Below are 13,050 nucleotides of genomic sequence, written 5' to 3' on the forward strand. Positions count from 1 at the left end.
TTGGAGGGATAAACGGAGCAAAGTACAGAGAGATCAATGATGAAAACCTGCTCCAGAGCACTCAGGACCTCAGACTTGGGTGAAGGTTCACCTTCCAATAGGACAACGACCCTAAGCACACAGCCAAGACAACTCAGGAGTGGCTTCGGGACAAGTCACTGAATGTCCTTGAGTGGCCCAGCCAGAGCCCGGAATTGAACCCAATTGAACATCTCTGGAGAGACCTGAAAATGGTTGTGCAGCGACGCTCCCCATCCAACCTGACAGAGCTTGAGAGGATCAGCAGAGATGAATGAGAGAAACTCCCCAAATACTGGTGTTCGAAGTTTGTAGCGTCATACCCAAGAAGACTTGAGGCTGTTATCGCTGCCAAAAGTGCTTCAACAAAGTACTGAGTAAAGGGTCTAAATACTTATGTAAATATCGTTTTTAATATTTTTTTTATACATTTTTTGGCCAAAAATAAATAAATTGTCATTATGGGGTATTGTGTGTAGATTGATGAGGAATTTTGTTTATCCATTATAGAATAAGGCAGTAACGTAACAAAATGTGGAACAAGTCAAGGGGTCTGAATACTTTCCAAATGCACTGTATACATAAGTCATGACACAGCTGCAATTGGAAAACATGGACTGTTCTCTCTTTTCTCATGGACTGTTCTCTCTGCTCCCGTCCGGCAGGCGGTACCGAAGCATTGGGTCTCGGACCAAAAGGCTCAGAGACAGGTTCTTTCCCCAAGCCATAAGACCTTTCAATAGACAGCTACCACTGTACTACCTGCACGGACTCTATGCTCATCCACAGGTATTTATTATGGATCCTCATTAGCTGCTGTTATCGTGTGTGTGTGTGTGTGTATGTGTATGTGTATGTGTGTGTGTGTGTGTGTGTGTGTGTGTGTGTGTGTGTGTGTGTGTGTGTGTGTGTGTGTGTGTGTGTGTGTGTGTGTGTGTGTGTGTGTGTGTGTGTGTGTGTGTGTGTGTGTGTGTGTGTGTGTGTGTGTGTGTGTGTGTGTGTGTGTGCCTATGTTTGTGTCTACCCACTAAGGCACACACGCCTACAGGCATACACTAAGGCACACACTGACACTCTTCTCACACACACATGCACCCACACTCACAACTGACACCACACACTTACACTCATCACCATGCACAGACCCACTCACCACATACGCTACTGCTATGGTGATTATTGTGATCACTAACTTGAAACACTACAGCGATTCACACACCAGGAAGCTTTTAACATGGAACTGCTTGGTGGTAATTGACAGTATGCAATACTGTATGTGCCCTATAAGGCATGCGGGAGATGGGCCTGTATCTATCTATAGCGCACTGAGTGGAGGATGATTCAACCCCTACAGATACGTGAGCAATCCTTTTGGCATGTACCCAAGGGTGATGCAAGAGGACAACAAACAAACAACTCCCACCAAATGAGGCCCTTCTCGGTCTTGGGTGGGGCTTTGGGAAGGGGTAGCACCATAGTTCATGGAACTCCACCACCCTCTCACCACACGTCTTTATGAGAGACTGGTGAACTCGATAATCAGTCCATAAAGTCTCTTCCCCGAGCTGCGGTTATAAATGACTCTCACCTAAATTTGTCTAGACATGAGCTCTAAGACTTTTCCACCAGCTCCTCTGTGCAGAATGGTCAGCTGCGCTGGGTGGAGACAGTGCAGGGCTAAAAAAGGTTTATGTTCACGGCTGGGGTCAGTTCTAATCCGAAGGTAAAGTCACCCATACAGTTCCAATCCCAACGTTGTCACGCCCTGACCGTAGAGATCTTTTTATTCTCTATGTTTGGTTGGTCAGGGTGTGACTCGGGTGGGAAACTCTATGTTCTGTGTTTCTATGTTTTGGCCAGGTATGGTTCTCAATCAGGGACAGCTGTCTATCGTTGTCTCTGATTGGGAATCATACTTAGCCTTTTTTCCTTTTGTATTTGTGGGTAGTTGTCTTTGTTAGTGGCCTGTGTAGCCCTAGTAAACTTTGTGTTTGTTGTTTGTTGGCAACATTTCATAATAAAGACAAATGTACGCTCAACACACTGCACCTTGGTCAGGTCATTTTCAAGACAACGGTCTTGACAAATGTGGATAATCATAATGCGTTTAAAGGGCCCCTCCAGTTAGGTAATGGATGGAGTTAATGGATGTATGTAACTTCATGTATTTGTAACTGAATACACAAGCCTATTATACCCCTAATTACAATCAACAGTTCTAGAAGAAGGATGGTTTTGCAACAAGCTTATATCTCCTCTCTCTTTGTAATACAATTTGCCATGATGAGATATAACATAAGCCTTGACATCTTGACGGTAAGTGAGCCAGTGGATCCTTATAGTGGAATTGTACCTAATGACAGATGCAGGACACACATAACAGGATGTACATTGCAGTATAATGCACTGCTTCTCAAGCCAGGCCTGATAGTAAAATGAAGCCTATGTTGTGGATTCTAGTCAAACATAAAGGTTGCCCCTTAGGGCACAGTAAGTCTACCCTGCGAGACCTTCGTAAGAGAAAACCAGTGGAATGGTAGCCATGCTATTTTCGTTGGCTAGCATGGAGCAGCTCCTGTGAAATGTCCAATTGAAATGAAATCCAGCTTGAACCAGCTCTGCCACTTAGAAGTTCCTGCCTGTCTGATGAGAACAGCTGGCACTGGCACAATGTCCCAGCTGTCACGTTTCACATGCACAACTTCCAACTCACAAAATCATATGACATGAAAATGGAGTAACCACAGTACCAACTTTACTACATTTCAAAACATTGCTTTGGGATTTGAGCTAATCAGATTGTCCAATATGATTGAAGGTCACACAGATTGAAAGATCACTGCACTGTAAAGGGCCTTCTTTTTTTACACCAAAACCATCTGATCTTTTAATGCCATCTAGAGAAATGGGTTACATTTCGCAGCATAGATTTATGTCCCTATGACACAACTGTTGGCCAAGACTGCGCTCCTGCACTGAACTCCCTGAATGGCTGGATACTATTGGCCCAGTGGTTCCTGAACGTCCTGTATGGCAAGTTACTATTGGTCCAATGGGTCCAGGCAAATGAGTGTAGATCAGATGTCAACAATGTGATGGGGTTACTGTTTGCTCTAATAGCAGAGATGCTACGGTCAAAATATTGATCCTTCCAAAGTTTCAAGACCGGTCACAATAAGAATAGATACAGTAGTTGTTCAAGTAACCAAAAAGTATGTTATCCTTTCATTGCAAATAAAATAACTTTTGAAGACCTTGTTTGTCTGCTATTTTCTTAATGTCAAATAACGTGTCCTAAATTCTCGTACATTACCTCTGTTGAAATAGTTCAAGTATTCAGGTTTTTGTTGTTTTGAGGCGGGAGTTCTTGAACCTTTCCAAAGTAACAAAAACGAAATGTCACTAATTCTGAAAATCATATATAAGCCATGTGACTCGACATGTGACTCTCACACTGTTGACCACCATGACCATGTGTCAGTGCTGTCCCTTGTGAAATTCCAAAAAAGGCTGCCTGACCTGAAACCAGGGGCCATAAAAACACATTTGCACTGAACTGTAAACATTTCATTTCCCTCAACTGTTAATGACAGTTTGTTCCTCTGCTGATGTTGATCATGGACATTTTGATGTGATGTGGTATTAGACATGTTGGGCAAGCTCAATAAAGACCCCAATGTGTTTGTGCTATGGGGATAGGGGTGGAGGCAGTGTCAGGGGTCATGTGACCGCATAGTGGGAGGAGCCTGGCCTGGCAGAGACCACTCCGTTCCAAGCTAAAGTCACTCGATATGAGGGAGTGAGGGGGCACCAAAATAGCCCTCCAGAGTGTATATAGGGACCCTCTCCCACCGGCTCCATCAGACCACCAGCCTGTACAAAGCCAGAGGAAACTGTAGTGACATACAAAAGGACGGGAGAAACAAGACAGGAGGCACGAGGGAGAAATCCAGAGAACCAGAAGGAAAGAAAGACATAAAAAGAGGAAGTTTGGCCAGTGAGAATTGACTTTGGGAAAGTTTTGGTACTTTGCAGAGAGAGTAGCGGTGCTACTCTGGTTGGAAACTCAAGGATCAGAAAGAAGTCAAGGACGATAAGCGTGAAAAGGACAAAGGAAATTGTTTCCCCTGACTGGATTGCAAAGTTTTCTTGGATTTCTCCCACCCCTCCTCCTGGGCTGAGCGCATAGGGGGAGGAAGAACCGTGTTGACCGCAGGGATGAAGTATAGCTACCAGCTACCAGTGTCATCGTACACCACGCGATATAGTCAGTACACACCAATGACGTACACACCAACACACTACACCCCCAGCAATTACACACCTACGCACTACACCCCCAGCAATTACACACCTACGCACTACACCCCCACCAATTACACACCTACGCACTACACCCCCACCAAATACACACCCACTTCATATACCCCAACAAAGTACAGCTCAACTCACTACACCCCCACAAGCTACACCCCATCACTTTACACACCTACACACAAAACCAGTTCCAGTTACACCCCTTCGTACAACAAAGGAACACGCTACAGTGCTGCTGCACGTCACACAGCACACATACCTGCACAGCAGACTCCTGCACCTCTACCACTCAAGCCAGTCCGGGCTGTACACTTCTCCAATGACATTATCTTCCAGGACCTTGTCCGACATGGTGAGATGGAGCAGATTGGACGCTTTATGAGAGCGAAGAAAGTACGTCTGCATACCCTGTTCCCATCTGGTGAGTGAATCTACAAATACATAAAGACAGAGGAAAAGTGTTGAGAGATTGACAGGAGTTACCACAGCAGGCAATGGCACCTACAACTGTCTGCATGAAAATATAGTCACTAACTACAACAGCTTCTTTTTCGGAGTGATATTGTGTTGACAAATATAAAACTACTGAGAAGTTAAAGGGTCTCAAATATTTATTTATATTCTAAACCAGTAAAAGTATAAAAGCTTGAAATAATTGTTTGACAAATGCATAGAGAAAGTTCTGAAAAGTTCTGAAGTTAAAAGCAGAGGTTGAAATGACAGAAAAGCAGTGTAAGAGTATGTACAGTGCAGCTGAGCCCTCTTCTGACTGTGCCCATATATGGTGCTCTGTGTACAGGTATGGCAGCACTCCATGAGGCCGTACTCACAGGGAACCTGGATTGCGTGAAGCTGCTGGTGAAATATGGAGCTGATGTCCACCAGAGAGATGAGGACGGCTGGACGCCGCTGCACATGGCCTGCAGTGATGGCTTCCCCGAAATCGCCAGGTTGGTGTACAAATGAAACACAAACGTCCACAGAAATATTTCCCTACAGTACAGAGACCACAAAACACAACATTCAATTTATCTATCATGCAGCATTGCAGCTTCTTTGAGAAATAACCATACTGACCTCGGTGACCTGATTGAACCAGACATGCAGCATTTCATAGCCAGTGTGAATATAGACAATGAAGATGCCTTGAATGTGACTTGTGCTGAACAACACTGTATTTTGTCCCTCCTTAGCTACCTGCTCTCTCTTGGTGCCAGTGCATTTGCAGAGAACGAGAACGGGGAGAAGCCAGTGGACCTTATTGACCCAGACTGTAAGGAGCTGGTCAATCTATTTGAGGCAGGCTGTGTGTAACTCACTGGCCACCTACAGAACAGGACCTGAAGGAGCTTGATGTGGACAGATGGATAGTGTACCCTGGTCCTGAGACTAGCTTCTTGGAATGGAAAAGCCCAGCCAGAGAGAATTAGAAAGTCTGGGACAAGGGACCAGCCCACTTTTCCTGCTACAGAGCACTTGTAGCCTATTCTTTGCTAAATGCATAATTGTGACTCACAATGCTTTTTGGAGCGGTTTTGTATATCAAGGTGGACAATGCTTTGTAAAGGTTATTATTTTTTGTATCTTTTTCATTCTTTGCTTAAAAAAAGTTGGCTACTTTTTGTTTGGTGCTTTTCCACAAAAACATGCAAACCAGTCTTGTCACTTTAGTTGTCACAAACAGCATCTCAGGCTGTTCATAGCACCAGCAGCTTTCAGTTTCCCAGATCATGTAGCACCACATACCAAAAAATACAGTGTGACACACCACAGTAAACAGTTATTTAATCTGTGTAATGAATCAATAGGGTATGTCTTCATTCTGATTACCCAATGAGATCATCCAGCCCAATTCTGTGATCAATCTTATAAAAATCTGACTGTCCATTGCTTGAATTTTCCACAAAACTACGCAGCATTAAGGATAGTTCCTGCATATGGGCAGAGACTATTTTCAACTCACTGCTTCCAAAATACAGATAGAGTACAGACTGTATTTTACATTGTTCTCTGCACTTAGCCTGTGTGTTTATGGCTTGGGAAAAGTTGTGTGTATCATCTCTGCTGAGCAGAGAGAGGGCGTCAATAGCAATTCACATCAAAAATTACATTTCATTTGGTAGGCCAGAGATCATTGGAAAATAGCTACTATGTCATACATGCACTGGTGCTGCTGTATTGGCATTTTTCCTATTATGCTTGGCAGTTGTTATTTTCTGAAATAGCTAACAGTGTATTCTGCCCATTTCAACTAATCTAATGAATTTCACCAATGAAAGTCTTATTTTTTTACAAAATATTTTCATAAATAAAGGTGCTTTTTATAAATATTGATTAAATTAATTGGTGGGGACGCAACTCTTTTCTATCTCACTGATTGACCCTTGATGGAAAAATCTATGTAGCCTATTATAGGCCATGATAAGGATCACCTAGAGAAAAAGGGTAACGAGCTGCTAATTTACATCATTTCATTAAAATAATGTTTTTATGTTTTTTGAATAGTAATTTCATATCAACCTGAGGTTTATGTTTAGGCTTAGTGTGGCGTTCACATGCTGTCAGAAATCTCTGAAGTGTGGAGTTCTGACTTGGAAGTTTCACTTGAACGACCCTCAAGTCGTACGGGGAATCCCAAACCAAGCCCTCACCCCTACTAACTAACTCATTTATAGAGCCCTCAATTTTACGTGTTACTGATCAAATTCCAAGTGTGACTTCAAAAGTGGCGAGGGGACCAAATAAACCCATCAACTTCGGGACACAGTCATGACTTGAATGATGCAATTACACAGGTATATAGTAATACAAGCATACAATTTTAATGACAAAATTCCATCATGTTTCTTCCAATGAGAAAACATTTATTTAGTTTAGGGTCAAAGTAGTCGGATGGGGTGGTGGATTTTGGGGGATAGTGTATAGATGTGCAGGTTTAGATGGTGGTGCAATTTAAGATTTTCCCATTCCCTTTTCCCTTTTTTGTTTGTGATCAAAATGTGCAATCTGCACTCCGACCTGCGAAAGGCAGCAATACACAACACAGAGTCTACTCTGCTGGAAACCACACGGTAACACACCTTTGTCGGAGGACTGGGCGAGCAAGAGGATGGATGGCGAGAAGAAGCGAGTCAGAAAGAAGTGTGCGAGGTGCAAACCTGAACTGAAGGTGAAATACAAGCTGAGTACTTTCTCCTTTGGGTCAAGTACAGGAGAGAAAAATGCATGTTACGCACCTGAAGATCCTGAGCAGTCAACAGATAATGAACTTGAAATTGATCCTGACAAAAGTGAGGTGAAAGAACCTGCGTCATCAGGTGAAGTGAAGACTTCCAAGCCTCACCTCAATGATCAGGAAAATGCATGAGATGACTCTGGCTCAGTGGGAGTACAATTCATGGAGAAAGTGGATCCATGCCTTTTAGCCAATCCGTTTGTGGTATCAGGCTGGGTGAAGGAGTGGGGTTCTGTCAATTCGGTCAAAGTATCCAGAGATGGACATGTGTTGATTTTTTTGTGTGTCTGCTGCTCAGAGGGAAAGGTCGTTGCGCATTTCTAGTCTGGGGACTGATCTCCGGAGCAGACCGCCGCTGACAGGAGTGATAGCTGGGGTGGGGTTGAGTGAATCAACTGAAGTTGGGGGTCCCCGGTGTTTGTGACATATGTTGTTTAGTGCGGTGCAGACTAGAGTGTTTGCCGGATAAAGTCATGCTAGGGTATATACATTTTCCGGGTGAGAGCTTTTGTTCCGAACCCACTATGGTGTTTCAGGTGCCAGGTTTATGGTCATGTTGCAGCAGTATGTAGGAGGGAGATTCCTAAATGTGAGAAGTGTACATATGGGAGTGGGCTGGGGGAGTATTTCAATTGTGGGGGTGGCCATGTTGCTGGGGATCATAAATGTCCTGTGCAAGTGAGACAGATTGAAGTTTCCAGGGTGAGAGCAGTGCATAAAGTGTCATATGCTGAGACAGTAAGGAAACTAGAGGTTGATGGGCAAAGTATAAGGGAGCATGAGAGGATCCCTGTGAGTATTTCTATTTACTACAACAAACCGATGCTGGCACTAAGAACGCACTCAACGAGCTATATAGGACCATAAGCCAACAAGAAATAGCTAATCCAGAGGCAGCGCTCCTACTGGCTATGATTTTAATGCAGGAAAACTGAAATCTGTTTTACTTCATTTCTACCAGCATGTCACCTGTGCAACTAGAGGGCAAACAAATTGCCATCACCTGACTGGAATATGTTATTGGATTCATGGCATTGTGGTGTTTTACCACATCAGTAAACAGCTTAATTTTTTAATTGTTTTAACCTTTATTTAACTAGGCAAGTCAGTTAAGAACAAATTCTTATTTTCAATGACAGCCTAGGAACAGTGGGTTAACTGCCTGTTCAGGGGCAGAACGCCAGATTTGTCAGCTCGGGGGTTTGAACTTGCAACCTTCCGATAACTCGTCCAACTCTCTAACCACTAGGCTACTCTAGTGGTTAGCCTAGTGGTTAATAAGTGCATCGATGACGTCGTCCCCACAGTAACCGTACGTACATATCCCAACCAGAGGCCATGAATTACAGGCAACGTAATCAAATCAAATCAAATTTTATTTGTCACATACACATGGTTAGCAGATGTTAATGCGAGTGTAGCGAAATGCTACACTGAGCTAAAGGCTAGAGCTGCCACTTTCAAGGAGTGGGACCATAACCAGGATGCCCTCCGATGAACCATCAAACATCAATAAAAAACTAAGATTGAATTCTACTACACCGGCTCTGACGCTAGTTGTATGTGGCAGGGCTTGCGTACGTACATATCCCAACTAGAAGCCATGGATTATAGACAACATCCGCACTGAGCTAAATTCCAGACCTGGCACTTTTAAGGAGTGGCGCACTAACCCGTATGCTCTCCGACAAACCATCAAACAGGCAACGCGTCAATAAAGGACTAAGATCGAATCCTACTACAGCAGCTCTGATGCTTGGCAGATGTGGCAGGGCTTGCAAACTATCACGGATTACAAAGACAAACACAGGTGCGAGCTGTCCATTGACACGAGCCTACCCGACGAGCTAAATATATTCTATGCTCGCTTTGAGGCAAGCAACACTGAAACATACATGAGACCACCAGCTGTTCCGGATGACTGTGGGATCCCACTCCCCATAGCTGATGTGAGTAAGACCTTTAAACAGGTTAATATTCACAGGGCCAGACGGATTACCATGATGCGTACTCCGAGCATGCGCTGACCAGGTGACAAGTGTCTTCACTGACATTTTCAACCTCTCCCTAACCCAATCTGTAATACCTACATGTTTCAAGCAGACCACCATAGTCCCTGTGCCCAAGAACGCCAAGATAACCTGTTTAAATGACTATCGCCCCGTAGCACTCACAACTGTAGCCATGAAATGCTTTGGAAGGCTGGTCATAGCTCACATCAACATCATCCTCCCAGAAACTGTGGACCCACTGCATTTCGCATACCGCCTCAACAGATCCATAGATGATGCAATTCTATAGCACTCCACACTGCCCTTTCCCTCTTGGACAAAAGGAACACCAATGTGAGAATGCTGTTCAGCGTTCAACACCATAAAGCCCTTGAAGCTCATCACTAAGCTAATGTCCCTGGTACTGAACACCTCCCTCTGCAACTGAATCCTGGACTTCCTGACAGGCCGTCCCCAGATGGTGAGGGTAGGCAACAACACATCCGCCACGCTGACCCTCAACACGGGGGGCCCTCAGGGGTGTGTGCTTAGTCCCTGTACTCCCTGTTCACCCACGACTGCAGATGACACGATAGTGGTAAGCCTGATCACCGACGATGATGATAGGGAGCCTATAGGGAGGCGGTCAGAGACCTGGCAGGACAAGAACCTCTTAGGAGCTGATCGTGGACTACAAGAAACGGAGGGCCGAGCCGAGCATGCCCCCATTCACATCGATGGGGCTGTAGTGGAGCGGATTGAGAGCTTCAAGTTCCACGGTGTCCACAACACTAAATATCTATCATGGTCCAAATACACCAACACAGTCGTGAAGAGGGCAAGACAACGCCCTCTCAGGAGGCTGAAAATATTTGGCATGGGCCCTCAGATCTTTCAAAAGTTGGACAGCTGCACCATTGAGATCACCTTGACTGGCTGCATCAACGCTTGGTATGACAATTGCTTGGCATCCGGCCGCAAGGCGTTACAGGGGGTAGTGCGTACAGCCCAGTACATCACTGGGGCAGAGAGCTTCCTGTCATATGAGGCGGTGTCAGAAGAAGGCACCAAAAAATGTCAAACTCTCCAGCCACTCAAGCTGACAAGCGGTACCAATGCACCAAGTCTGGAACCAACAGGACCATGAACATCTTCTAACCCCAAGCCATAAGACTTCTAAACGACTGCTAAATAGCTAATCAAATGATTACCTTGACTACCTGCATTGATCCTTTTTTGCACTAACTCTCTTGCACAGACTTTACACACACTCACACTGACACCCCAACACATAGACACTACATACGCACACACACACACACAACATGCACGCACATGCCTACTGACGCCATACACTCGCTTTCACACTTACCACAAACCACAAGAGGTTGGTCGTACCTCAATTAGGGAGGACGGTCTCGTGGTAATGGTTGAAGCGGAATCAGAAGAATAGTATGAAATACATGAAACACATAGTTTTCATATGTTGGATGCCATTCCATTTTCTCAATTTCTGACATTATTATGAACCAGCCTCCTATGCAGGAAGGAGACGCGTTCTGTCTCCTAGAGATTAATGTACTTTGGTGCGAAAAGTGCAAATCAATCCCAGAACAACAGCAAAGGACCCTGTGAAGATGCTGGAGGAAACAGGTACAAAGTATCTATATCCACAGTAAAACAAGTCCTATATCGATATAACCTGAAAGGCTGCTCAGCAAGGAAGAAGCCACTGCTCCAAAACCGCTATAAAAAAGCCAGACTACGGTTTGCAACTGCAAATGGGGACAAAGATCGTACTTTTTGAGAAATGTCCTCTGGTCATGCTGGTCATTTATGAACATTTGAACATCTTGGCCATGTTCTGTTATAATCTCCACCCGGCACAGCCAGAAGAGGACTGGCCACCCCACATAGCCTGGTTCCTCTCTAGGTTTCTTCCTAGGTTTTGGCCTTTCTAGGGAGTTTTTCCTAGCCACCGTGCTTCTACACCTGCATTGCTTGCTGTTTGGGGTTTTAGGCTGGGTTTCTGTACAGCACTTTGAGATATCAGCTGATGTACGAAGGGCTATATAAATACATTTGATTTGATTTGATGAAACAAAAATAGAACTGTTTGGCCATAATGACCATCGTTATGTTTGGAGGAAAAAGGGGGAGGCTTGCAAGCTGAAGAACAACATCCCAACCGTGAAGCACGGGGGTGGCAGCATCATGTTGTGGGGGTGCTTTGCTGCAGGAGGGCCTGGTGCACTTCACAAAATAGATGGCATCATGAGGAGGGGAAATGATGTGGATATATATTGAAGCAACATCTCAAGACATTAGTCAGGAAGTTCAAGCGTGGTCACAAATGGGGCTTCCAAATGGACATTGACCCCAAGCATACTTCCAAAGTTGTGGCAAAATGACTTACGGACAACAAAGTCAAGGTACTGGAGTGGCCATCACAAAGACCTGACCTCAATCGCATAGAAAATGTGTGGGCAGAATTGAAAAAGTGTGTGTGAGCAAGGAGGCCTAAAAACCTGACTCAGTTCCACCAGCTCTGTCAGGATGAATGGGCCAAAATTTGCCCAACTTATTGTGGAAAGCTTTTGGAAGGCTACCTGAAACATTTGTTTCAGGTAGCCAAATACTAGTTGATGTATGCTATCTTCTGACCCACTGGGAATGTGATGTAAGAAATAAAAGCTGAAATAAATCCTTAACTCTACTATTATTCTGACATTTCACATTCTTAAAATAAAGTGGTGATCTTAACTGGCCCAAGACACTGAATTTTTACTAGGATTAAATGTCAGGAATTGTGAAAAAGTGAGTTTAAATGTATTTGGCTAACACAGAACCCAAACCGGCTGCGCGCGTGCTCCATCGTGCGCTATCATGCATACATTTATTTTGTCCCCCTACACCAAACGCGATCACGACACGCAGGTTAAAATATCAAAACAAACTCTGAACCAATGACATTAATTTTGGGACAGGTCGAAAAGCATTAAACATGTATGGCAATTTAGCTAGTTAGCTTGCACTTGCTAGCTTATTTGTCCTATTTAGCTAGATTGCTGTTGCTAGCTAATTTGTCCTGGGATATAAACATTAAGTTGTTATTTTGCCTGAAATGCACAAGGTCCTCTACTCCGACAATTAATCTACACATAAAACGGCCAACCGAATCGTTTCTAGTCATCTCTCCTCCTTCCAAGCTTTTTCATCTTTGAACTTATATGGTGATTGGCATCTAAATTTTCATAGTATTACCACGACAACCTGCAAAATATTTAGTCTTACAATCACCCACGTGGGTATAACCAATGAGGAGATGGCACGTGGGTACCTGCTTCTATAAACCAATGAGGAGATGGGAGAGGCAGGACTTGCAGCGTGACCTGCATCAGAAATAGGAATGACTTCTATTTTAGCCCTTGGCAATGCAAACGCTCTTGAGCAGTGTGGATGCAATAATTGAATAACATGGATTTCTAA

General features: G+C 44.2%; 1 protein-coding gene across 2 annotated transcripts; it reads left to right on the top strand.

Annotated features, from left to right (window-relative positions):
• The first annotated feature begins 3,871 nt into the window (after positions 1–3,871).
• Positions 3,872–6,688, top strand: LOC118384693 (protein phosphatase 1 regulatory subunit 27-like). 2 transcript variants are annotated; one of them, XM_052519044.1, is made up of 4 exons: positions 3,873–4,285; positions 4,672–4,756; positions 5,135–5,285; positions 5,529–6,688. In XM_052519044.1, exons 2-4 carry the CDS (start codon positions 4,693–4,695, stop codon positions 5,647–5,649), a joined length of 336 nt encoding a protein of 111 aa, XP_052375004.1. In that variant the 5' UTR covers positions 3,873–4,285; positions 4,672–4,692; the 3' UTR covers positions 5,650–6,688. The 2 variants fall into 2 exon arrangements, with proteins under 2 accessions (XP_035627317.2, XP_052375004.1); XM_035771424.2 differs by having other exon boundaries at positions 3,872–4,756.
• The last annotated feature ends 6,362 nt before the right edge of the window (positions 6,689–13,050 follow it).

Source organism: Oncorhynchus keta, chromosome 5 (genome assembly GCF_023373465.1).
Source record: "Oncorhynchus keta strain PuntledgeMale-10-30-2019 chromosome 5, Oket_V2, whole genome shotgun sequence".
NCBI lineage: Eukaryota > Metazoa > Chordata > Actinopteri > Salmoniformes > Salmonidae > Oncorhynchus > Oncorhynchus keta.

Bases quoted from the DNA above. Each gene is read 5' to 3' on its own strand.
- LOC118384693 (XM_035771424.2), top strand. From the start codon at position 4,237: ATGAAGTATAGCTACCAGCTACCAGTGTCATCGTACACCACGCGATAT. The intron at 4,757-5,134 runs GTGAGTGAATCT...CTCTGTGTACAG, and splicing joins GCATACCCTGTTCCCATCTG to GTATGGCAGCACTCCATGAG. The intron at 5,286-5,528 runs GTTGGTGTACAA...GTCCCTCCTTAG, and splicing joins GGCTTCCCCGAAATCGCCAG to CTACCTGCTCTCTCTTGGTG.